The 23,536-nt window shown below is 41.5% G+C and overlaps 1 protein-coding gene and 1 non-coding gene across 5 annotated transcripts in view; both read right to left on the bottom strand.

Annotated features, from left to right (window-relative positions):
* SPOCK1 (SPARC (osteonectin), cwcv and kazal like domains proteoglycan 1) overlaps positions 1 to 23,536 on the bottom strand; it is a 384,074-nt gene that overhangs the window by 263,893 nt on the left and 96,645 nt on the right. For 3 of the 4 annotated variants that reach the window (XM_033140153.1, XM_033140155.1, XM_033140152.1), the window contains 2 exons: positions 15,822 to 15,830; positions 10,695 to 10,740 (listed from right to left, as the gene is read on the bottom strand). In XM_033140153.1, coding sequence (XP_032996044.1) covers positions 10,695 to 10,740; positions 15,822 to 15,830 — 55 coding nt within the window. The remainder of the gene's footprint in view (positions 1 to 10,694; positions 10,741 to 15,821; positions 15,831 to 23,536) is intronic. The other variant, XM_033140154.1, reaches the window with a different exon arrangement.
* LOC117043041 lies at positions 12,845 to 13,053 on the bottom strand. The gene has a single exon (XR_004426128.1). It is a non-coding gene; the product is annotated as a small nucleolar RNA U3 (small nucleolar RNA).

Raw genomic sequence — 23,536 nt, 5'->3', positions numbered from 1 at the left:
ACCCATTTTAAAAACAAATTAAAGGTATGCCTTTGTTATAAAGACTACAGTCCAATCGCCTTTCAAAGCCTTTCTGCTATCACAGGATTTGATGGGGTGGAAATCTCCCTTTACCCCAGGGGTTGGCAAACTAAGGCCCTTGGGCCAGATCAGGATCCGGCCCGCGGATTGTCCATGGATCAGCATGAGGATTCTGTTCATTCGGTCTGTGCCATTCCCCCCCCCCATGCGTCATTCCATTTCCCCTCTCCCTCACACACACCACCACCACACCTCCTCCCTCCCCCCTCCTGGCTTCTTCCCACCCTGCCTAAAGGAGGAAGGGGGATGGGCTAAGCTGGCTGAGCGCCATTTTAAGCAGCCCCTCTCCAGAGCCAGCCCTTTTGCGCTGCTCATCTTCCCACTGCCGTTGCCGCCCTGGTGCTCCTGTGGGCCAGAGAGTGGAGCAGACAAGCTTGCTCTGCCTACCCATGAGAAGCAGCAGCAGCAGTGGTGGTGGTGCAAGCCCCAGGGAAATAAGCACAGCGGCAGTGGCAGCGGCTGGGGCTGGGGGCTAGGGGGTGTGGAGAGGACTACTTGCCCCCCTCGCCTCTTCTTCCAGCTCTCCCCCCCCCGGTGCTGCTTCTCTGGCCTGCCACAAGGTCTGAGGGACAGTGGACCAGCCCGTGGCTAAAAATATTTGCTGACCCCTGCTCTACCCAGCCCCAAACAGCTCTGCTGTCTTCTGTTCCCCAGTGTGCAACCTGTAGAAATTCCTCCAAACAGAGAATGTTGGAAGGCAACATGGGACCCCCTGGCTCCAGAGCTGGATCCTCTGCCATCCCATGCCATCATTGGGCTCAGCTGCTGTGCCCGCTCCTGGTTTACCAGCCTTGTCTTCTACCCCAGCCCCAGTGTAAACAGCAGAGTGGTGGATGCAGCAGAGGCTGTGCTGCTCGGTCGCACCCTGCTGCTGCCTGGCTGGGGTTAGGATTGCTCTGTTAATGTCAAACTGAATTACAAATCTGATGGCGAGTCAAACACAGAGACATTCTAATATAGTGTACTGAAGAATTAAATAATACAGGAAGACATCCTTATAGATTTTGCTCATATGTGGTTTGTCAGAGCCTACAGCTATTCCAACTATATTTTTAACGCTAAGTACTTCGTTTCATTCACAGTGTTTCAGTTATTGTTCTCTGCACATTTAAGCACTATTAAAATAAAGCTGATTGACTGGGCAATCACTCTTATTAATAAACGTGAAAACCCAGAGTATTTTTTTTGGGGGGGGGGTTATAAATGGCCAAACAGAAAATCTGCCAAGTGAAACAGAAATAACAGAAAGATTTTAGGAAACTGCACATTTATGGGGAGCAAAATACATACAGAAACAAACAATTCCAGAAAATGGATTTATGAGTGGCTTCTCAAAAAGCACATCTTGGCTAGGGCTAAACGAAAATTGAAGCCTTCAAAAATAATTGCAGGTTCCATGATTTTGCCCTGCATCACAATTCTCTCATTATCTCCTTCTGGAAGGATATTCATTAACTCCAGTCATCATCTTTCTCTTTCTCTCCCTCCCCCACCCCCCAGCAGTACTGAGAGAAACCATTTTGTGGGCCATAATTCAGCTGTCAGACACTAGGAAAATGTAGGTCCTATTCTTACTTCATATGGCAAAGTGGAAGGACTGATATACATTCAGGTGTTTGTAGATAAAAGCTTTAATGATTGTACACGGATTCCAGGGGCTCCCAGCTTATACAATGCTAAATACCTAACTGTGCATCTTGGAAACATTTCTCCCTTGGACTAGTGGGCATATTGCTGTCTCACATGCACCAGTTTATATAAGGCTGCCCAGAAACCAGCTATCATACCAATGGAACAAGGGAGTAGAGGAATTTATCATATTTTCCAGCTGAAGCATAGAGGAGTTTCTGTGCAGAAGGATGCTGGGATATCTCTGATGATTATACTTCCTTCTTGGAAAAAAGAATCTGGTGAAAATAGAAAAGACGAGCTACTATAGTGTATGCCTACATACCTGTGTCTGAGAACAGTCCCCCCCCCCCTTTGGGGAAAAGACAATATCCGGAAGAGAGAATAATCTACTACACTGCATGCTCACTGGCCTTTTAAATATCTGAACACTTTTGGCATCCTTGGGCCTTTTAGGCAGTACCAACTGTGGGTGTCAAGAGGCACAGAGGGTTAAAGCTCTAGGTGCTGCAAACGGGGCACAAAGTGTCTGCCAGCCATTTCTTCTCTTCCACACACGAGAGAACAAGGCGGCATAATGACCTGAATGCATAGATGGAATTTGTTTCCTGCACAAAACACAGAGCTAAAAGGCAATGAATAATTTTTGATGACAGGGCGTGGAAAACCAGATAGCAAGAAATAACGAGCTACGAGCTGGCCTGGTAAAAAGAATAGGCGTGGCTGTTCAAGATTAGGGATGAGAAAAGGTTCAAAAGGTGGAACCATGAAAAGGATACAAAGATGTCGGATCTAATCAGGTAGGTCTGACGCAGTCGGCGGGGGGGGGGGGGGATAAAAAATTGTCCAGTAGCATCTGAAGGTATCTGAAGAAGTGTGTGTGTACACGAAAGCTTATACCAGAACAAACTTAGTGGATCTAATCAGAATACCATAAACACAATGGATGAGGATTTTCATCAATTGGAATATATGGATGAGGATTTTCATGAGTTGGAATTTTGGTATTGGGAACTGGTTGTTCTTCCTTAAGGGTAGAGGCTCTAGAGCAGGATTAGCAGAAACGATGAGCTCAAATGCTGTAGTTAGTCGATAAGTCTCATCAGCCCCAGACGGCATGACCAATGGCCAGGGATGGTGAGAGTTGTAGACCAACAGCATCTGGAGGGTGCTACATTGGCTATCCATGCTCTAGAGTTCAACATTCAATCAAACAGAAAGCTGGCAAGCAAAGACTGTGTAAGACAAAACCATAAACCTGGGTTCAAGCAACACATTAATGGCTATGACTTAGCTTACAGCAGCAGGAGGACCAGAGGAGCAGCAAAGGTGCCATAATCTCCTCTCTGGGAGCCTGCATGCACTAAGACAAGATCTGCCTTAGCTTTACGTGTAAACTGAGCCACTGCCATGCCTAGTTTGACCCTAAGTTGTTTTTAAGGGATGGAGCCCTGCAATTAATATTGGTGACGCCTGGTTCAGTAACACTAAGCCAACCCTTTGTTTAGCCTTGGGTAATGTGGTACCGGTAGCAGTCAGACTGTGGGGAGGAGTCCTGCAGCTGTGATATCACTCTGTAAGCCTCTCATTTGTTCATTCACTCTGAGACAGGGTTTGGCTCAGCATTAGCATTACTTGCAAAATGGGTCACTGAGTGATTTCTGTTAGGACTATGGCAAGAAAGGAAAGACTTAAACTTCCCCTTCCTCAGTCCCAAAACCGCTCACAGAATTAGTATCATGTCTAGCCTGGGTCTCAGAGATCTCTTTATAAAAGCAGCCAATTCTGCTGAACCACTGAGACCCATTGTGACATCAAGCTTTTTCATTTATGCTATCCTTGGTATTTAAGATAGAAATAAGATATTAATGAAGATTCATGCACCATGCCATTTTTAAGTTGATATTTTGCTTTAATGTAATTGTGAACTTTGAGAGGTTGGGTTGCTTATTCAGGGTTAATTACAAATGTTTGTATACCCTCACTAGAGCAATTTCAGAAACTGCCGTGGAGCATGTGGGAAATGTAGTTCGAAAGGTCCTGCCAAATAGGTGAATGACATTTGCACCTCCTACATCTATTTTATCTGGCAGTTCTATAATCTCTTGCACCCAACATTCTGGAGAAATTGGATATAGTCTCATTTACGAGACAGGTTTTCTTCTTTCAGTGTATCCATCTGCTTGCTTATTAGAAATAATAATGGTCATTCAGTGAGGCCAGTATTTTTTAATTCAAAGCATATTTCTGCAGTACAAAAAGCATCCCATTACTTCCAGTGTTTCTGCCTTTTGGGTAATGATGCTTTTTAAAAATGCCATATGGCAAACAAATTATAAACCATTCTAAACTGGTTCACTGATTTTAAGGCTATCAATGTTTATTCTTTATTGGTGCACATTACCAGAAAAATTAACAGCATCTGCTTGCATATCTAGGATTCTGCAAATCTGTTAAGAATTTAAATGAACCTCTGCTACAGTGGCATGTAAGATGTCTTGTGCTGGATATATGTTCTTTTAACTTAACATTTCAACAGTTAACCATTGATAAGAATGAACACATTTCTGATGGCACATCTCTTCCTTCCTTCAAATCCTTCATTAAAAAATCTCCTTCTTTCAACTAGCCTTTTAAATGGAGATATTTATACTGATTTGCACCTGCATTGTAATTATTTTTATACAGATATATTTAACTGTTTTTAATCATGGATTGTTTTCAGTTTGTTTTATTGTATTGTTCTACCACTGATGTGTTTATTGAGCTCCTTCAGGAGGAAGGGGGGGTATAAATATTATTCTTAACAACCTTGTTGGCACAACTTCTTAGTTCTTATCATCTAGTGAAGCGAAGCTGAAGTACCTATAACTGAACTAAAACATATTCTTCCCTTGTTTACCTTCGACTTCACCTTCAACTCCTCTTCCTTTATCGCCTCTACTGCATTGAGAATTGTGGACAGGGAAAAGGCCTGTATTATTATTTATAGAGCCAAACACTCTATAATCTACATATATTATTGTTGTCGCTCATAGTGATTACACTGAAATGATGCTGTTATGCTACACCTACTGTTGACTTTTTCTCTTGTACATATGAAGTATGTAGCAAATGTATACAACCACTTTTCCAGCTCTTCCTTTAAAATCTGACACCATCTTATTAATAAAAAAAGGAAATAACTGCAGGGATCAGGACTAAAATGTAACAAGGTGAACTGTTCAAGACCATAGAGCATGTTTAATGGGTTTCTTTATGTTTGAGAGCCGGCCCTATAATGTAGTTCAATGAGCAGTAGCAGAACAGCTATAGTAAAAATGACAGGGAGGACACTACTCACAAAAGCGGGGGGGGGGGGGGCGCACAGGCTGCACAACTGGGATATATGGTACATTTACACAACACCCAAGTTCTTCTGGAATGACCTGAAGGGCAAGCAGTGGTATTTCGACTAAGCTGTATTTGCTGCTCTTCTAGGAACAAGAAATAAGACAGTGAAGTCCCACCTCCTGCAAATGGGCAATCAGGGGTGCATTTGTGGCCTATGTACATATTCCCTTATTTTAGCAGGCAATAAACCTCCATCATCATGGGACTTGGGTGGCAGGCAGAGAGGAGTTCAAATACCCTGCACTTCTCTTTTATCATGCAAAGCCAGACTTCTGCATCTTCCCTCCACTCTCAGGGGCAGGTACAGGCATATTCTCATTTTGAAAAGTTATTTATTTATTTCATTTCTATACCACTCTTCATCCAAGGATCACAGAGTGGCTTACAATATAAATCTGAACCTTTCATCCTGAATGAAGGAGAAAAGATCTGGAAGCATGGAGAAAGTGTGGGCCTTTTGCATTTGTTTGTAACTGCTACGTTCCATAATATCAGAAGAAACCTCCACTGTGCGCTTCTCTTTTGGCTCAAATCCACAACTGCTTTGGACAAAGTACAGATTGTTGGTTTCTTTTCCAGTCCCTGGAGCTATCTTTAATTCTGAATGTGTTACGTCCAAGAGTAAAAGAGCATAGAGTGTTGCAGCTTCTGAGCTTCCAATCCTTGAGTTTTCTCTCTCTCTCTACTGGGTGCCATTGTTAGTCTACGGGGCTAAGAGTGGAAGAAAAATCTCCCTTTCATCCTCCTGCCTGTGTACCTGTTCTCTCATTCTCTGTCAAGTCCTCACATATGAAGTGAAAGAATTCCTGCATAGGTTTCTAAGGGGAGAAAAGTGAGTCAATATTGTAATCTCTGAGGAGAATAGAATCCTAATGGTTATTTTAATAGTTTAATTGTTGGCTATAAATTCCTTCCATTTTATGACTATAATCATGTTCTGCCAATATCTTTCCCCCCTCCACTTTAAATTCAGGAATAAGACCTCCAGTTGGCAAACCTGCGACCTGTGCAATTCCTATCCCCCAATCCTACTTCCTAGTCACAGCGAGCAGTCAAGAATACACATTCCCAGCATTAAAATGAACCCAAACTTTGAAATTAGAACTACGTACTTCTGCTGATTACTGATCAATTATGTGAGACTTTCAGGGTGCAGTCCGATCCACCAGCAGAGGTGCATTGGGAAATGGCAGAAGCCTAATTATGTAGGTGGAACTCGAAATATGCTACTAGTCTGACAGATCTGCTAGTAGAACTCCTCTGACATACCTGTAGAATACTCTGCTTGCAGAGTTATTTCACCAGTGAAAGTATGTTGATGAAATTGGGGTGAGCTGTGGATGGGACAGCGTAAGAGCACACTTATGCAAAATCTTCTACACACCCAGAACATGGGCACACCACTGCAAAGCTTTAGACAAGCTGCCAACCTGGTGTAAGGAATTTACCTACCAAAACAAGGTAGCCACCTCCAGTCACCTTCCATCCTGCTAATATTGCCGTGGCAGAGCATAGGATATGGCATAACAACTCCCATTCACACCACACAAACCACCAATATAAAATCCCATATAGGGAGACTATAAGACACATGACATGGGGCCCTTTTCTCTGACTTCATTTCACATGTACTTGGAGCTCACAGAGTGGTATTCTGATGATGGGAAACTATGGAAGAAGGATTACTTGGCCCATCTAACAATGGAGGCTTTAAAATGAAACTCTTAACAATTAGGACATACAGTACAGAGATGTATGATGTGTAGCATTGTATCAACAACACTATCATTCCCTGCCCTGCTTTATTTTGGCCTAAGGTAATAGGACCTAACTGCCAAGAGTCAATTATCTGTATAAAAACTGCCCAGTTTATGAAGCCTGCTTTCTGAACAGCTTAAATCAATAATTTTAAACAGGTCACTGATTATATGTCAGAGTGCAATAGCTGTGCTTTGGATTTTTAGGGAGAGGGGGAGAAAATGTGCAGACTAGCTTCAGAAGCCCTGGAGAGGAGACGTGGCATTCACAATAACAGTAAACTGATTAGCAGCTTGAAAGTAAGGCAATTACGAATATGAGAGAGAACTTGACATCATTAGAATTCCAAGAGCACAAATACATTAGCATCCCAGGAAATACAAGACAATAAAAACCAGCAATGCAATGCAGGAGCATAAGGCTTACTTATATAAAATGGTCACATTTCAGTAAAGAATGAAACCGAGCCCTCCTGAACTCACCCCCCACCATTACACATGCACATTCAGTCACCACATAATACAGCCGGGAAGCTTGAGATTATGTACCAGTTAGAAAATGGGTGAGTCCTTTCACAAATACCTTCTTTGCATGAACGAGATAATTATGCATTAAGAATTGCACATTCGAATCATTGTATGTCCACAGAGGAAAGCAATTCCTGTGCCAATCAACAGTGAAAAACAAAAAAAAAAACCAACCAAATTTAAACCCTGGAAACACAAGGCTTAAGGAGGGATTTAGGTAGCCTGCAGACATTCTGTTGAACATCTAATCCAAACAGAGATGTATTTCATTGGTATTCCAGTAGTGGCAAACCTGAAACTTGCATGAGTGGATTGTCCTTAAGTTGCATCCAGAAACACACAAGAGATAAATTCCAGGGCAGAACAACAGCACAATCCAGCTGTTTTTGTAGAAATGATTGGATCTCAAGGATACTTTTAGCACTTCATCGGACACATACTGGTCAGTAACTACTGTGATGTACATCACATAATACAACAATAAATATGGAAGAGAATACTATTTGTCTGTAATGTGCCAGTGAAATGTCAGGGATTTTTAAAATTTGTAATAGAACTGGTTGGTTACTGCATAGTAATGTACAAAACTGCATGCCTTATAATGCTGGTCACCAGCCTGGGAAGCTGTCCTCTTATATATGCCAGAATGCCAGCAGTGCTTGTTTGCAGTAGACACCATGCAGTGTAAAGATGATCAATAGCATCTGCTAAAATTTTAATGAGGCAAGACCCAGGGAAGGTTAATTGTCCCACATGTTCTTCTTGCTAGTAACAGAGTCTTAATGAAAAACCATTTCAAGTAGCTTATTTTTTTTTCTTCTTATTTAAGGGTTTTCCAGACACCAGTGCAGAATGGTATTATTCTGCCGTGCTGTTGGGTGCAGCAGAAATGTAAATTCTAGGGGAGAAATGTGGCTGTTACATTGTTATTAATCTAGTGTGGTACCCATCAGTTTATAATATGCACTTAAAACTACTTTCCGGTTGAATGGTTGCAGATTCTTTGCTTTTTACTCAACTGGCAGAAACTGATATGTACAACCCCAGCAGGACTGCTAATGTGCCTTATTATCTTCTCAGTACGAGATCTGGAAAGAATCTGCTGCACAACCCTGTATAGAAGGGGTTCTCAATATGGTGGTTTCCCCCTTGAAGGGAACATGGATATGTATAAAACAAAATAAAATAAAAAATTCCTTCCAGTAACACCTTAGAGACCAACTAAGTTTGTTCTTGGTATGAGCTTTCGTGTGCATGCACACGAAAGCTCATACCAAGAACAAACTTAGTTGGTCTCTAAGGTGCTACTGGAATGAATTTTTTATTTTATTTTGTTTTGACTATGGCAGACCAACACGGCTACCTACCTGTAACTGGAACTATGGATATGTATGTTCATTAAGCAAGCAATGTCTTCCTTACCTCCAGCCAAGACAGTATATATCCCTGACAGAGGACTGAATGCAAGGGCTGTGACAGCACCTCCACTTTCCTAACGTCCTAATATGATTTGAAAAGAAGGGAGCTAGAGAGAGTAGTCATTTTGTGGTTAATGGTATTTTCCTGACTATAGTTTATGGATAGGATTAGAGATATGTTCTATTCCTCTTATTGTGCCAGTGTTCAGATTAGTATCCCACAGATCAACACAAGCAGCAGCAACAGGCTGTAAAAATGAGGTTATAACTAAGGATCTTGGCATGTTCATCTGTACAACAGATGACAGCACAAAGATAAAAGGGTCGGAAGCTAGAGTCAGGCATTAAGGATGGAGGGTGATCTAAAAGTTTGAGAAACTGCTGTAGAGTCTCTGACTAGATGCTATGATAAACTTCTAAACTACCCACATGTAGAATCTCTATGTGCTCCAACCAATCAGAATTTATTAAATACATTTCCTAAAGTATTTGTGGCTTCCATGAATCTGTGATTTACCAAAATTGATCTGACTAGAAATGGATCATGAATATACTGTGCTGCTCTATATTCTTTAAGAATCCAGGCATATGTTACCGTTATAGACAGGTTATTATTGGGCTATATGAATTTATAGAGTAATGACAGGCCAGATATTCCTTTACCATTTTACTTTCCTCAAAGCAGGGGAGTTTTGGTCTGCTAGGTTAATGATTCCATCATTTGGTAACATTGTTTTCTTGAGTGATAGATTTCATCAACGCTTTACCAGTATTTCCTTGCCAACATATGGCACTGCATCACAGCACTGACTCTTTTATTTCTGTTTACTGCACATGACAGCAAGACAGCTCTGACACCTTTTCCTTTAGCACATTTGATGGGTGTACTCTTTGCTGTGGGAGATTTTTTTGCACTCACAATGAAACAAAAATTGCATTTAACAGCAGTCTTTCCAGGGGTAGCATTACACTATTGTTTACGGTGACCTTTTATTTCCAGATGAGGAAGCAAGCTAAAATATCGCTTGCACACAAGCACACGAAGAAGGGAAAAGGGGAAAGAACAGAAGTGTAGCAAGAAAAATGAAAATACAGCAGGCGATGATGCTGAAATTCTAAAGCCATAAGCTTGGCACAATTGTTTCATCATAAACTGGCAACTTTGACAAAATGTATTTAAAGATATTACAAGTGAAAGAATCACAAAATATAACAAATATGCATGGTTTTTTGCAGTGCAATTTTTTAAAAACTTTCACAACACTATTCCAAAGCAGATGAGAGATCATAGAAAGGTTACTGGGGAAAATGAGATCTTTACAGAACATGTAAAGCACCAGTCTTCATGAGAAAGTAATTTATATTGGGGAAAGGCACAACAGTAAATTAGACACTCTCTTCCAAAGCACCCCTTCCCCAGTTTTCAAAGCATTCCCACTGGCCTGCTAATGAGTAAAAGAAGGATCACAGAAGATCCTGATTCCATGTTGCAAGTACTTTGACCCTTTGAATAATATGAATTCAGTGAGACTACAGTACAGTTGAATGAATGGAACTTTATTGTTTAATCTGGGGTCACCAACCTAGGGCCCACAGACACCACGATAACTGTGAAGGCCTTCACTGGTGCTCCTGGGCAGAGCATCTAGATGCTAAGATTTATTTGCTTTCTTTAGTGTTTCTAGCCCTCCTTGAAAAGGAATTTGTGAAGCAAAATGTGCAGGTACCCTCGTAAGCAATTTCTATGAAGTAAGCCAGGCTGGCTGCTCCTATCAGTAGCTGTTTTAAACCAACAGGTGAAGCTATGTTGTTGGGAAACGAAGCAATATGGATACTGATACTTATAAAACAAAGCAATTTTATAGAGTGAATATAATATTTCTTTTACCTTGATCAAAAGGCTTGTTTGGATTCCAGTTTCTGAAATAATCATCCTAAAGGGAAGAAAATAGGAGTGAAAACAGTTAAACTGTTAAAATGAAATGTAGGTATTCTTTTGGGCAAGTCTTTTATTTATTTCTTTGTTAAACAAATATGAAAAGCTCTTTTTCTGTAATCCATTTACTGTTTGGCCTCAAGATAAAACAAAGTTTTAAAATTTAGAATGTTGCTTTCAAACATATACACACTAAATATAACACAGAAAATGAAGATATGTTTCACAACTCAAAATACTATGCTATCTTAGTGGCTCCAGGGTTGTGTATATATCCAGGCAATTTCAAAGAAGTCTAACCAGTGAAGGGAAAACTCCTCTCGGATTCATTTGGAATTGGGCTCATCTAGCCCAACCAATTTTCTTTTAAAGTCAGCAGAGAGCTTGGTTATTTTTTTAGTGCAATCCCAAACTTTTTCGGGATATCATTGTACACCCAATGACATAATGTGGAGAGTGACATGGTTGAAATCCTTCCCCATAACCACCCCACTTTTCTCCCTTACTCCACTCCAAAATTTATACCTGGAATGGATTGGGAAAGGAAGAGGGTTAACTTGGGTTATACCTGAGTTAGAGGAAAACTCTGGAAGTAATAATGCTTAATATTGCAGTTGGGCTTTTTAATTTGCTGATATTCATATTCAAAGCAAAGGCATCATGAACTGCAGTGACTAAATTTGATAGCAAAGGTTCTTTTACCCATTACAGTGGTAATTTGGTGTTTGTCGCCATGCACACACATGTTAGTGATAAGTGGCCTTTCCTCTGTCTCTGGCATGTATACCTGTATAAATCAGCACTAGCAACATATTTCCAAATGAAGTCTGTGAAACTGGCCTTTGGGGTAAGGTATCTGTTTAAGAGCTATGCATAAGGAACTGTAATATTGTGCAAGTTGTGAATACAAGACAAGCAGAGGCAGAGGTTGCTTCCTTTCTCAACAGGGCCACACACTGGCTGCTATTAGCTAAGTCATCTTCTTCTCAAGATGCACAATCAGGATTCCAATTCACAATACTGGGTTTTGTAAGCATGGCAAATGGCTCTTCCTGGGTGTGCATATCCTGCATGGGAGAGAAATGACTGTGCCAGAGATGATCAAAATATGACAGGGTTTTTTAACTAGTTATTCCTCTCCTGCAAAGCACCCTGGGATAATAAAGAAGTCATGAAGGGTGGCATGCAAATGACATTTAAAAAATCCAATATTTTCAACTGCTTAACAAGCAAAGGATTTAGTGAGCTGTCTTGAATTTAACAGTTTAACTAGTCAGCATTCCCCATCCCCTACATTTATCTACATTTTTTAAAATGAATTCAAGTTGCCTGTCTAGTCGCATTGCACATGGTAATTTTAGTGATCTTGGATTATATCCAATACACTCTGGGTAGACACATTGAAATCAATGATTTAAGTTATTAAATCTATTGATCTGAGTGCGTCCACTCTGAGTATCACTAATATTGGACATCATTTTGTTCAAATAAAAAACAAATTAATATGAAGCAAATTAATAATGAAGCAAAATGATTGCTACTTGTCCCTTTTGCAACCTTCAGTCAGTTGATTCTGAGAGCTTCTCTTCATCTCTCTCTCCATTTCAGTCCCCTGCTGCTGTGGACTATGTATAACTTCTTCACTTGCTCCTTACATCCTTTCCTCCAGAAGTTTTTGGTGAAAGCATTTTAAATCAGATTTTAAAAATCCATTCCCTTTACCCCCATCTACATTCCTCCTCCTCCTCCTGTCTTGTATTGGCCGAGGTTCCATTATTTGCTTTCTTTTCTGTGATTATTCACTCATATTTGTCTTTCATGGTTCTCTCTTTCCACTCTACTACTTATTAATTTTTCTCTTGCTTCCTGACATCCATTGCCCTAGCATTCCTTTTTATTGCATATTTACAATTATTCTGTATATGTTCTCTCTTTCATTCCTGTAAGTCTACCCTTGTTACACCAAAAAAAGTGTTTGATTCTCATTCCCCACTCTCTCATTACTCTTCTCTTTGGCTATCTCTTGAGGATACTGCTCTTTTCCAATGTCTTACTTTCCATCCTCCAAATGTTGTCACTTTCTTTTCTTTTCTTTTTCTAAAGCTGCTCAGCCTATGTTCTCTTCATCCAACCCTCTTAGAGAAAGAAAGCATAACGGTAAAAAAATAGCAAGCAACAATTACATGAACGCAACACTGCCCACTTGCTTCCAGCTCGGAAAAGGTTCGCTCCTCAAAGTTCACTTGGCCAAATGTTTTTGAGTACAGCTCTCGTTTGACAGTACAGACATAATTCCAGAAAGTATAGCCTTTCCATAGGTCTTCTTTGTTTTCAAACTGGTTTTATTTCTTTTCACTCTCTAACTTCTATTTCTAGTAATCTTATTGCAGCAATATCTCTTCTCTGTATTCCTTCTCCTGGTTCTTTAGCCTCTAGTCCAGCTCACTGACCCACTTCCATTGCTTACTTGAGTATTGGAGTTAAGCAGTAACTTTCTTGTCATTACTTCAGAGTTTCTAACAATGGTTCTCCTTAAACCCCTCTTCTTTCTGAAAGAACTGAGTACTGGGCCCTTTTCTTTTTATCCCTGACATTCTCCCTTTTGGCTTTTTCATCTGCTTATTGAGTTACAACTATACTAACCTACACCCAAGCCATTTCTTCTTTTCATGTTCCAACCCCCTGTGGTTTTCTGATACCCTTCAATTCATATGAATAATATCCAGTTTCTCAAACTTAATTTGGGTCAAAATTGAGCTTCTGATTTTTCCTCCTTTTGCAGAACTTTCTCTTGCATGTGTTCATATTGTTTTTCTCCTCAAGCTTAAAATCTAGGCATTCTCATTTCTTCCATATGTCCATGGTCTTTCAAAGTCTTAACATTTGAGGTAAACAATTCACTACCAAATGAAGTGGACTGCTCTTATTCATGGTCATTATTATTTTCTCCATTTCCTGCACGGATAAATTGTAGCATTCTTCTTGTTGGTATTGCTATTTCTGCTCTCAAAATTCTATAGTCTGTATTCAACTCTGCCACCTGCCTAATATATTCTACTTGCCTTTCAGCTCATGCAATTCCTACCCCCACTCTGGTTATACTGCTCCTGTCACTTGGTTCCTCTTCCTTCTCATCAGTGCTTTAAGCTACTTGTATTTAAATAATTTTGCATTATCTTTTTTCCTCTCTATCATCTCTTATTTCTATACACACTTCTTCCTAAAGCCTTCACTCTAAAGGTACCAATTTCCTAGTTAAACCTAAGTATACTTTTGCTATTCCCCACCTACTTCCATTTCTCATTCCCTGGAGTGCTCTTCCATTTAACAGCTGACTCTCTTTTTACAATGAAGTAAAAACTCCTTTACATTCTTGCTTTCCCCAACTGCTGCTCTTCAACCCCTTTTTACCGTTCTTCCATTTTCTCCCTAATATTATCGTGCCTTTTTGTTAGATTGTAAGCCTACAGACAGAGCTTGCTTAATTTGTGTGCAATTTGCTAATTTATATGGCATTAGTCATATTTTGAAGGTGACGCTAATGGGTTTCTTTCCTTCCACAAGATCTACATACCTCCTGACTGTAATAAAACCTCAAAGCGGTTTACGAAAAGGCAGAGCGGTATATATAAAAAGTGTGAGCTGGAGTAGGAAATTGATCAAATGCAGATCTAATCACATGAAGCAGGAAATGACAGCTAGTTAAGAATAAGAAGGTATTTTCAATGTACATATTCTAAACTAGCATCATTTTACTTTAGCAGCTTCTGCATCCCAGGGCTTCTTCTAATGCAGTGGATTCACTACTACGTTCTACTGCTCAACTGAATAAATGACTTGCAGAAGCATATTTCCCTCTCACAAAAATTATTATTACTCGTGACCCCCGCTTTAAGCTTAATTGCTTTTAATTTATTCCTATACAAAATACAATGCTTTAGTATTTCTTAGCTGTCTTTTCTTCCCCAAGCTATTCATTACTTACATTATCTAAATTGAGAGGAACATATTCATTTAACCCACTGCAGGGGAAGGCAGCACAATGATTCCATCTAGTGTGATGAGAATGCTATTCCCAGTTCTGCTCTGGAAAGTTGGGGGAACTCCAACAACAGATTAGGGAGCACACAGGGGAAAGAGGGTTCACTGATGGAACCTTAGTTATAATGCTATGTTCAATACAACTCAAAGTCTCTTAGGAATAAAAGCATGTTTGTGGAGGGGGGGAAATACATAGATAAGAAGAAGAGTTTGGATTTGATATCCCGCTTTATCATTACCCTAAGGAGTCTCAAAGTGATTAACATTCTCCTTTCCCTTCCTCCCCCACAACAAACACTTTGTGAGGTGAGTGGGGCTGAGAGACTTCAAAGAAGTGTGACTAGCCCAAGCAGCTGCATGTGGAAGAGCGGAGACGCGAACCCGGTTCCCCAGATTATGAGTCTGCCACTCTTAACCACTACACCACACTGGCTCCCAGATAAGGGAACTGTGGGGGTTTTTGTTTTTGTTTTTAGAGAAACCTTTCTTTTTAGAGAAAGCTACATGCTTTTTGTACACTGACGTGGTGATACTATGTTAATGGGAGACACTTTATAAATATTTTAAATAAATAAATAAAGATTAACAACGGCATTTGTTGTGCTATTACTGCTTTAACAACTTAGCACTGGAAAAGTCCAAAGAGTGCTCACTTAGTGAAGTTTTTGTGATTAAATGCCTGTCCCAGTTTTATGTTCCCTCCCTACTGGATCAATTTGCCTAGAGCCATTTTGTATCCAGATGTTAAACCAGGGATGACAAACTTCTGTAATGTTTAATGGGCAGCATTCAGCTACATTTTGCTCATTTCTGTGGGTCTACTCTGAGGAAAGCTTAGTTGAATACCACCTGATATAGTTTCCAAACAGAACTAACTATTGCTCAATACTTTCCAGTCTATTTCATAGACCAGAGACCAGAAAATGAACAAGTTCTGGAACAAAGAGGCTAAACCATTATTTAAAATGTTGACTGTGTATAAAACGCCATGCAGTACCTTTTAGTTATTCAATAGTTAACAAGAAGAAGCAAACATACCTCAACTTCCTGATGACGTAAGCATAATAAATGAGGAAACATAAAAGAATGAATTTAAATGTTGGGAAAGAATGCAAACATTTTTCAGTCCCCCCCCCCACAACTATTCAAAGATATTCACATTTGATGAAAGACAAAATTTAAAGTCAGAATACCCATACTTTCTAAATTCCAATGCAGGTCATCTAGTTATTTCCAAGCTACCATTACCTAAATAAACATACAGTTCTGAAGGCAATAAAATTCTCTTTAAAAAAACCCAAAACTGCAATAAAATGTCATGCTTGACAAGTATAGGAAAACTAAATAGAAACGAGCTTATCTTTCATGAGCATTTACTGTTATGTTGAATGATTTTGCCCTAGTTGTGGATAAACCTGGACCTGGTCCTATGTTTTGTGAAGTTAGAAAGGGTAGGGAGAGGGAGAAAGAAAAACAGTGCTAATTACTGTTAGAACTATACTCCCTAAAAGTAATTGTTCAGTAGTAGCCTCAGTAGGGTCTTTGCCCATCTGAGCATTTGGAATCTTAATTCACTACTAACTAGTGACTAGTAAAGGTAAAGGTACTCCTGACCGTTAGGTCCAGTCGCGGACGACTCTGAGATTGCGGCGTTCATCTTGCTCTATAGGCTGAGGGAGCCGGCGTTTGTCCGCAGACAGCTTCCGGGTCATGTGGCCAGAATGACTAAGCTGCTTCTGGCGAACCAGAGCAGCTCACAGAAACGCCGTTTACCTTCCCACCGGAGCGGTACCTATTTAGCTACTTGCACTTTGATGTGCTTTTGAACTGCTAGGTTGGCAGGAGCAGGGACTGAGCAACGGAAGCTCACCCCATCGCAGGGATTCGAACTGCCGACCTTCTGATCGGCAAGCCCTGGGCTCTGTGGTTTAGACCACAGCACCACCCACGTGACTAGTAGATCTACCCAATTCTTTACCTTTACATCAACAGTATGTATGATTTAGACATGTAACATTTATGCAATGAAACCAGCAGGGTGAGAGGATTATAAAACATTGGGAATAAGAAATAAATTGTAATATATTGAAACATACAATTTTTAAATGTTTAAAATTTTCTTTAAAACATTTGCAATGAAGTAACAAGCTGTAATTTAAAGCTGTAATGCTGGCTTGATGACTTCACCTATGTCACCATTTTTAAAATTATTTTTAGGCTGTGCTCTATCAAAAATTATCATTCTTTGTAGAAACTGATTGTTCCAACTGTGTGAAGTTGATCCGAATATCTATCACATGTAATTCCAGATAGGCGAATTAAGTGAACTGGCCTCCAAACGTTCTACAGTATATTTATACGCACTTGCAGATACGTATCTAGACTTTCAAATTGCAAGGCAGAAAATAACTGAAATGTATTAGCAGTGTCTGTTGTAGCACCTGTGTGGGAAGACTAATAATGAATGACAAAAAGTTATAAGCCATAAAATTGCATGGTGTCATCTGCTTGAGGCGATAATATTCCCAAGATAAACTTTTTGTAAGCTTGAACAGTGTTTGAATTTGAAAGAGCTTGCTAGAATAGTCAATAAAGAGGAAATAAAAATAAGATAAATAGACAAAAAGCATAATATACTGGTTCAGTGGATGTACCACTACACTACAATAACGATTGCAGTGAGACTCAAATGCAAAGGTTGTTAGTATCCACAGAGCAGAATTACCGTGGAGACAGATTCAATTTTAATGGGGCGGGGAGAAGGGAGTAGAATATGACTACCTACTTTTATCATAGTCTGTTCCTCATGAGCGCTCTACGCTGCAGAGTATAAAGGTAATTCCCAATCCTTTGAGCTGCAGCTATTGAATGACAATTCAATTTGGATTCAGTGTGAAAAAGACTGGCTAAGTGGTTATGCTCAAGACCACAGTTTTGATAAGAGATTAGCTAGGCCTCTGAATATGGACAAACATTGCATTTGGGTGGTAGACATAACATGGTTTTTTTGTTCCCTGTTATCTTCCTGAAAAAAAGATAAAGGAGGGAGTTTCACTTTTTCATGTTAGCGATTAGGACAAAACTGAAAGAATGCTCGGACCATTGTTAGCAGGGTCAAAAGGACACCCCATTTCTTCATGCAAGACCAGAACTGGGGGTGCCCACATATACATCCATTAATAATACAATAGCATCCCAGATATTCCATCAACAGAATGCAGTTAATGTATGTGCAGAAATGTGCAGGGTAATGGGGTAAAGACAAAAATGTCCAGAACCATGTTGGCTGGAATAAATCAACCACTTTAAAATATCTGTGATTTCACATCATTATATAGGAAGTATTGCCCAATATGCCGTATGCATTGTTATCTTTTATTTTAACTGAATACAATTAGAGTGAAGTCATAAGAGAGTCTTATCAAGTTGGAGCAAGAGTTGCACTTAGCCGACTTGCACTAACAATGGAGGAAGATCAATTTTCACCTAGTCCTCTTTCCCCGGTGGCCCCAAACAGTTACAGATGAAGAATGAACCCTCCTAATCAGCATTAGAGACTGTGCAAGAGTATGAAGAGAAATCAACAAAAATTATCTCATCCAATAAAGAATCTATGGACAAATTATATATATATTTAACTTAACCTAATAATAAATTCCTGCTCTTTAAAAAAGAAAAAGCTTCCTTAATTTCACCTATTTTTATATTAGCCTAGTTAATAAGGCATAGCAATGAGATTGATGCACAACTGAGTCAGTCTTCAACCAAGTATGCCACATAATCCTGTGTATACTAGAAGACGAGACGAAACAATGGGTACACCTGGAGAGGGACACAATTGAAAATACCTGCACCACAGCATACCCATTCCTCCCAACAAACTAAAGAAAATTCCCACAACACTAAACAGCTTCACACAGACCATGCTTAAAGCATGGAAAACAGAAGTAGGTAAACTGTCCCCAACCCCATCCCCATCCCCACTAATTCCCCTGGCACATCACCCATTATTCCATCACACAGCACAAAACCTCCAGATAAAAACCTGGCAAACCAAATGCCCTGGCTAACACACCACCAATTACATGGCCTCTTAAACTCTCCAGTAGTAAAATCAACAGCAACTAGGCCCCTGACAACCTTCCAAAACCTCCTCCTAACAACAAAGGGACATAGGACAGGGATGGTATCCGCAATATACAAAATACTGCTCCAAAATCCCACAAACCCCCTATGCGTAATCAAAAAACAATGGGTGTTAGGGTGCCAACAAGTTGGCGTGCTGAAGTGTAGCAGTCAGAGTCAGATAAGCCAAGGCCGAACAGTCCGGGTCAGAAGCCAGCCGAAGTCAGGCATCAGCACTGGGGTCAAGAGAAGCCGAAATCAGGAACAGTCCAAGTTAGGAACAAGCCAAGTTAGGAACAAGCCAGGAGTCAGGAACACAGGAACAGGACGAGCAAGAACAACCACACGCTCAGCACAGCAGTTGCAGGTGCTAGCGAAGAGAGCAGCTGGCCTTCCTTAAGTAGCCGGCCCATAATCACGTCTCTTACAAGCTGCAGCTGCCTCTAATGGTTCCCTGCGTCTCTCAGCTCTACAGCTGAGAATGGAGGAGGGGAGGGGCCCCACCAGTTTCTCTCCTCACAAGGGCCTGATTCTGGCTCGACTTCCTCCTTCTGTTCTGGTCTTTCCCCTTCTCCACCTGGAGGGGCCGCCACCAGTCTTCTCCAGGTATGAACTCCTCCATTTCCCCAGATTCTTCTGTGGGTGCAGCCTCACCGGGGGGGGGCTTGCCACCACTCCTCCTCCTTGTTTGGCTCAACCCTGACAATGGGAGAACGACATAGGCTATGAGCGTAACCCCATTCAGTGGACCAGAATGTGGTCTAAACCTCCCTTTAAATCCATATCAGTGAAAAGGAAAGAACTCACTCTGAAACTCACTCACATACAGATGATACCTAACACCAAGGAAACTAGTGCTAATACACCCAGGAACCTCACCAAAATGCTGGAGTGGATGCACCTCCACAGGGACATACATCCACACGTGGTGGGAATGCCCCGAAATCCAACTATTCTGGACAACAATCACCCCAGAACTGGCCCTACTAAACATCTTCCAAGATAATAATGTCCACTCACATCATAAAGAGCTCATAACCCACCTACTCTCAGCAGTCAGAAACATCATAGCCAGACACTGGAGAGACAAATAGAAGAAGACACCTTCACCCCATTATGGCTCCCCTTTATCACACACACAGCCCAACAAGACAACGACAAGAACCCACCAACAACATACGAATCAATGTGGCTAACCTGATACAAAAACACCCACCCACCACACTCACATATGAAAACAAAGTTCACCACAGCCAATCATAAACAAACAACCACACCCTAGGTCAACCCCAACCGCTCTCACCACCAAATAAACACAAGCGAATAGTAAAGAGAACATGCACAAGTGATGCTGACACAAAACTCCACACATACATTAAGTAGAATAGAAGCATCAGATGTCAAGGAAAGAAACAACTATCTGACTTTTAGAAGACATCTGAAGGCAGCCCTGTTTAGAGAAGTTTTTAATATTTGATGTTTTATCACAGTGTTTTTCAACCACTGTTCCGCGGCACACTAGTGTGCCGCGAGATGTTGCCTGGTGTTCCGTGGGAAAACATGGGCTGGCGGTTGCGGCACTGGCGGGAGGTGGCGACGCTGCTGCTAGCGGCAGGTGGGCTGGGCGCGTCTCCCCCTCGGCCCACGGCGGCGGCGGGCGCCTTTGACTATGAGCTGCTCCTCCTGCGGCGGAGCCCGTGGAGGGCCTTCCTGCCCAGTGCTCACGTCTTCGCGGGTGGCGTGGCGGACGCGGCCGACTTCTCGTCCGACTGACTGCAGCTGCTGGCAGGCGGGCCGCGCTGCGGACTGGGCTCAGTGCGGGGCGAGTGCCCGAGGGCGCCGCTCTTCGCCGCCGAGCGCCCGGAGCTGGGCTCGCCGCTGCCGGGAGACGTGGCCTTCCGCCTCTGCGCCATCCGCGAGGCCTTCGAAGAAGCCGGAGTCCTCTTGGTACTGCCCGGCCCGGTGGCTGATGCCGCCGCCGCCGCTACCACCGCGGGCCCGGCCTGCCTGCTGTCAGCCGAGTGCCTCCCGCCGTCCTCGGGACTGGCTGAGTGGCGGCTGCGGGTGCAGCGGCAGCCCGGCAGCTTCTTACAGCTGTGCCGACACCTGAGCTGCGTGCCCAACATCTGGTCACTGCGCGAGTGGAGCAACTGGCTGACCCCCGTGGGCCGTGCGGGGCGAGGCGGCCGCCGCTACGACACCGCCTCCTACCTCTGCTGCCTACCTAGCATTGGGGCATCTGCTGCTACCAATGCTATTTTTCTAGAAAAAGAGGTGCTGGAGCCTGGAACTCATCACGGACGCCTTCCCTCGTTCTCTTATAATGGCGAAGGCGCCCACCTGAGAGGTGCCAGAACTGAGTTCCTGTGGCTGGGGGGAGAGTCCTGACTAGTACTATAGTTGTTATTTATTATTATTAGCCTGGTGGGGGCGGGGCAAGGTGCGCCATCTTCACATGCTCAATTCAGACATGAGAAGAATTATCATTTTTATTATTACTACTACTACTATTATTGTTATCTAATGGTGGTGTGCCTCGTGATTTTTTTCATGAAACAAGTGTGCCTTTGCCCAAAAAAGGTTGAAAAACACTGTTTTATCACATCATCATCATCATCATCATCATTAGTATTTACTACTACTACTACTACTACTAATAATAATAATAATATGGTGTTGGGAGCCACCCAGAGTGGCTGGGGAAACCCAGCCAGATGGGCAGGGTATAAATAATAAATTATTATTAGTAGTATTATTATTATTAAACTTAAAAAACAGAGCAAACAGCAACAAAAGTGGAGATTTAGCTCTTCAACAACTAAAAACAATTTCCTTGTACAAAAGTTGCACATTTCTTTAATCCAGGACAGACAAGCAATGAAGTCTGATCACAGAGAAAAAAATGTCATTCTGTTGAACTTTCCAGAATACATTCCTCTGTGTTTCAGTGATAAAAGGTCAGTGTTTCCTTTCTCCTCAGCATAGCCTGACCTCTGACACAAGGAAATCAAATGAAACAAAATATTATTTCAGAAGGCTTCCTAACCAGATAGCTATTGCTCAAGAGAATATAGAGCTCCCGAATTGCCAAGAAGCAATTTTCAACTTGAAGTTATAAAGACAGAAACGTCTTCCTGTTTTTGAGACATTATAGTTACTACCTGCAAAAAAGATTGAAAATCAGGAGGTGTGTCAAACAAACCAAAACAGCCACTGAAAATCCAAAGGTGAGAATGTGATATTTAACAGCAGCAGAACTTGTCAAACATGAGAAGCCTGGAATTCTAATAAGCTGTTAACTTACACTCAGGGCTTGAAACAATTGATTCTTCTATTTTTAGCAAAACATAGTAAACACTAATATGCAGTTGTCCTATTAAACACACTTCATATGTTCTCTCACCAGGGTGGTTGATATAATCTTCCTGGTTGCTCTTACATCACTCTAGGACCATGTATATACCGGTAGCTCTTGCCATGCAATTACTTCAAACAGCATGTTACTACCAATATATCTTAGTCACGAGTAACCACAGTTAGGAACTTGTACACATTTCTAGAATGGAGTTAAGGAAACCAACCACAGAGGAAGTCAATGCCACACCAATAAAACAATTTGTTAAAGGGGTATAATGCACCATATGTGGTCTAGTCACTGCCTCTCACTCTGACCTACCTCACACAGCTGTTGTGAAGATAAAAATGGCTGAGGGGAAAGGAGACTCATGTACACTATCCTGAGATATTAATGTAATAGATAAATCAATTCTTCCGAACATGGTGGGAATAAACGTGCCAATGAAGCTGTTACAATATCACTGCAAACTAGAGATCTTTGATGAAGTTTCTGGAAACCATTATGATCTGAGTGGCCAGACTGAAGTGCGGAACAGAACTTCACCATCCATTTGTTTTCACACTTCGCAAATGTTCCAACACATTTTCTTAACCAACAAGAGTAAGAGTAAGAGCTGTCCGACAGTGGAATTTGCTGCCAAGGAGTGTGGTGGAGTCTCCTTCTTTGGAGGTCTTTAAGCGGAGGCTTGACAGCCATCTGTCAGGAATGCTTTGATGGTGTTTCCTGCTTGGCAGGGGGTTGGACTGGATGGCCCTTGTGGTCTTTTCCAACTCTATGATTCTATTATTCTAACTGCATCAAAATACATTTAGAGATGTGTATTTTGAGAGAAAATATGTTGAAACATATTTTAACAGAAATGTCTGTGTGGTATTTAAAAAATCATGGATTGATGTGGAAAGGGGGCAGAGTGAACGTATGGGTTAATGTAGACCAAAACATATTTGCCAATTCCTATGCGCATTGCTAGTGCCAACCACAAAGCTTCTAAGCAATGCTCCCCCCCCGCCCGCTGACTGCAACACAGGTTACAGCTGGCAGAATCAGAAAGCCAGTTCTTTTCCAGGAGCAAGCTTATTTCAGAAAGCAGACAGGGGCTATCTAGAGAAAAGTAAGTGTAGAGTGCAAGCTGCCTAATAATCACTAGGTGTTCTTTTGGCTTCTGAGCAATAGGAAATAAATTACTGGTTGCTTCCCACAATTTCCACCTCCACCTGTAGCCCAACCGGTGACCACCTACTAGGCTAACTCTTGCTTTAACCTTCACATG

Source organism: Lacerta agilis, chromosome 2, assembly GCF_009819535.1.
Source record: "Lacerta agilis isolate rLacAgi1 chromosome 2, rLacAgi1.pri, whole genome shotgun sequence".
Lineage (NCBI taxonomy): Eukaryota > Metazoa > Chordata > Lepidosauria > Squamata > Lacertidae > Lacerta > Lacerta agilis.
The sequence above is the reverse complement of the archived record's forward strand: the minus strand, read 5'-3'. Positions and strand labels throughout refer to the sequence as shown.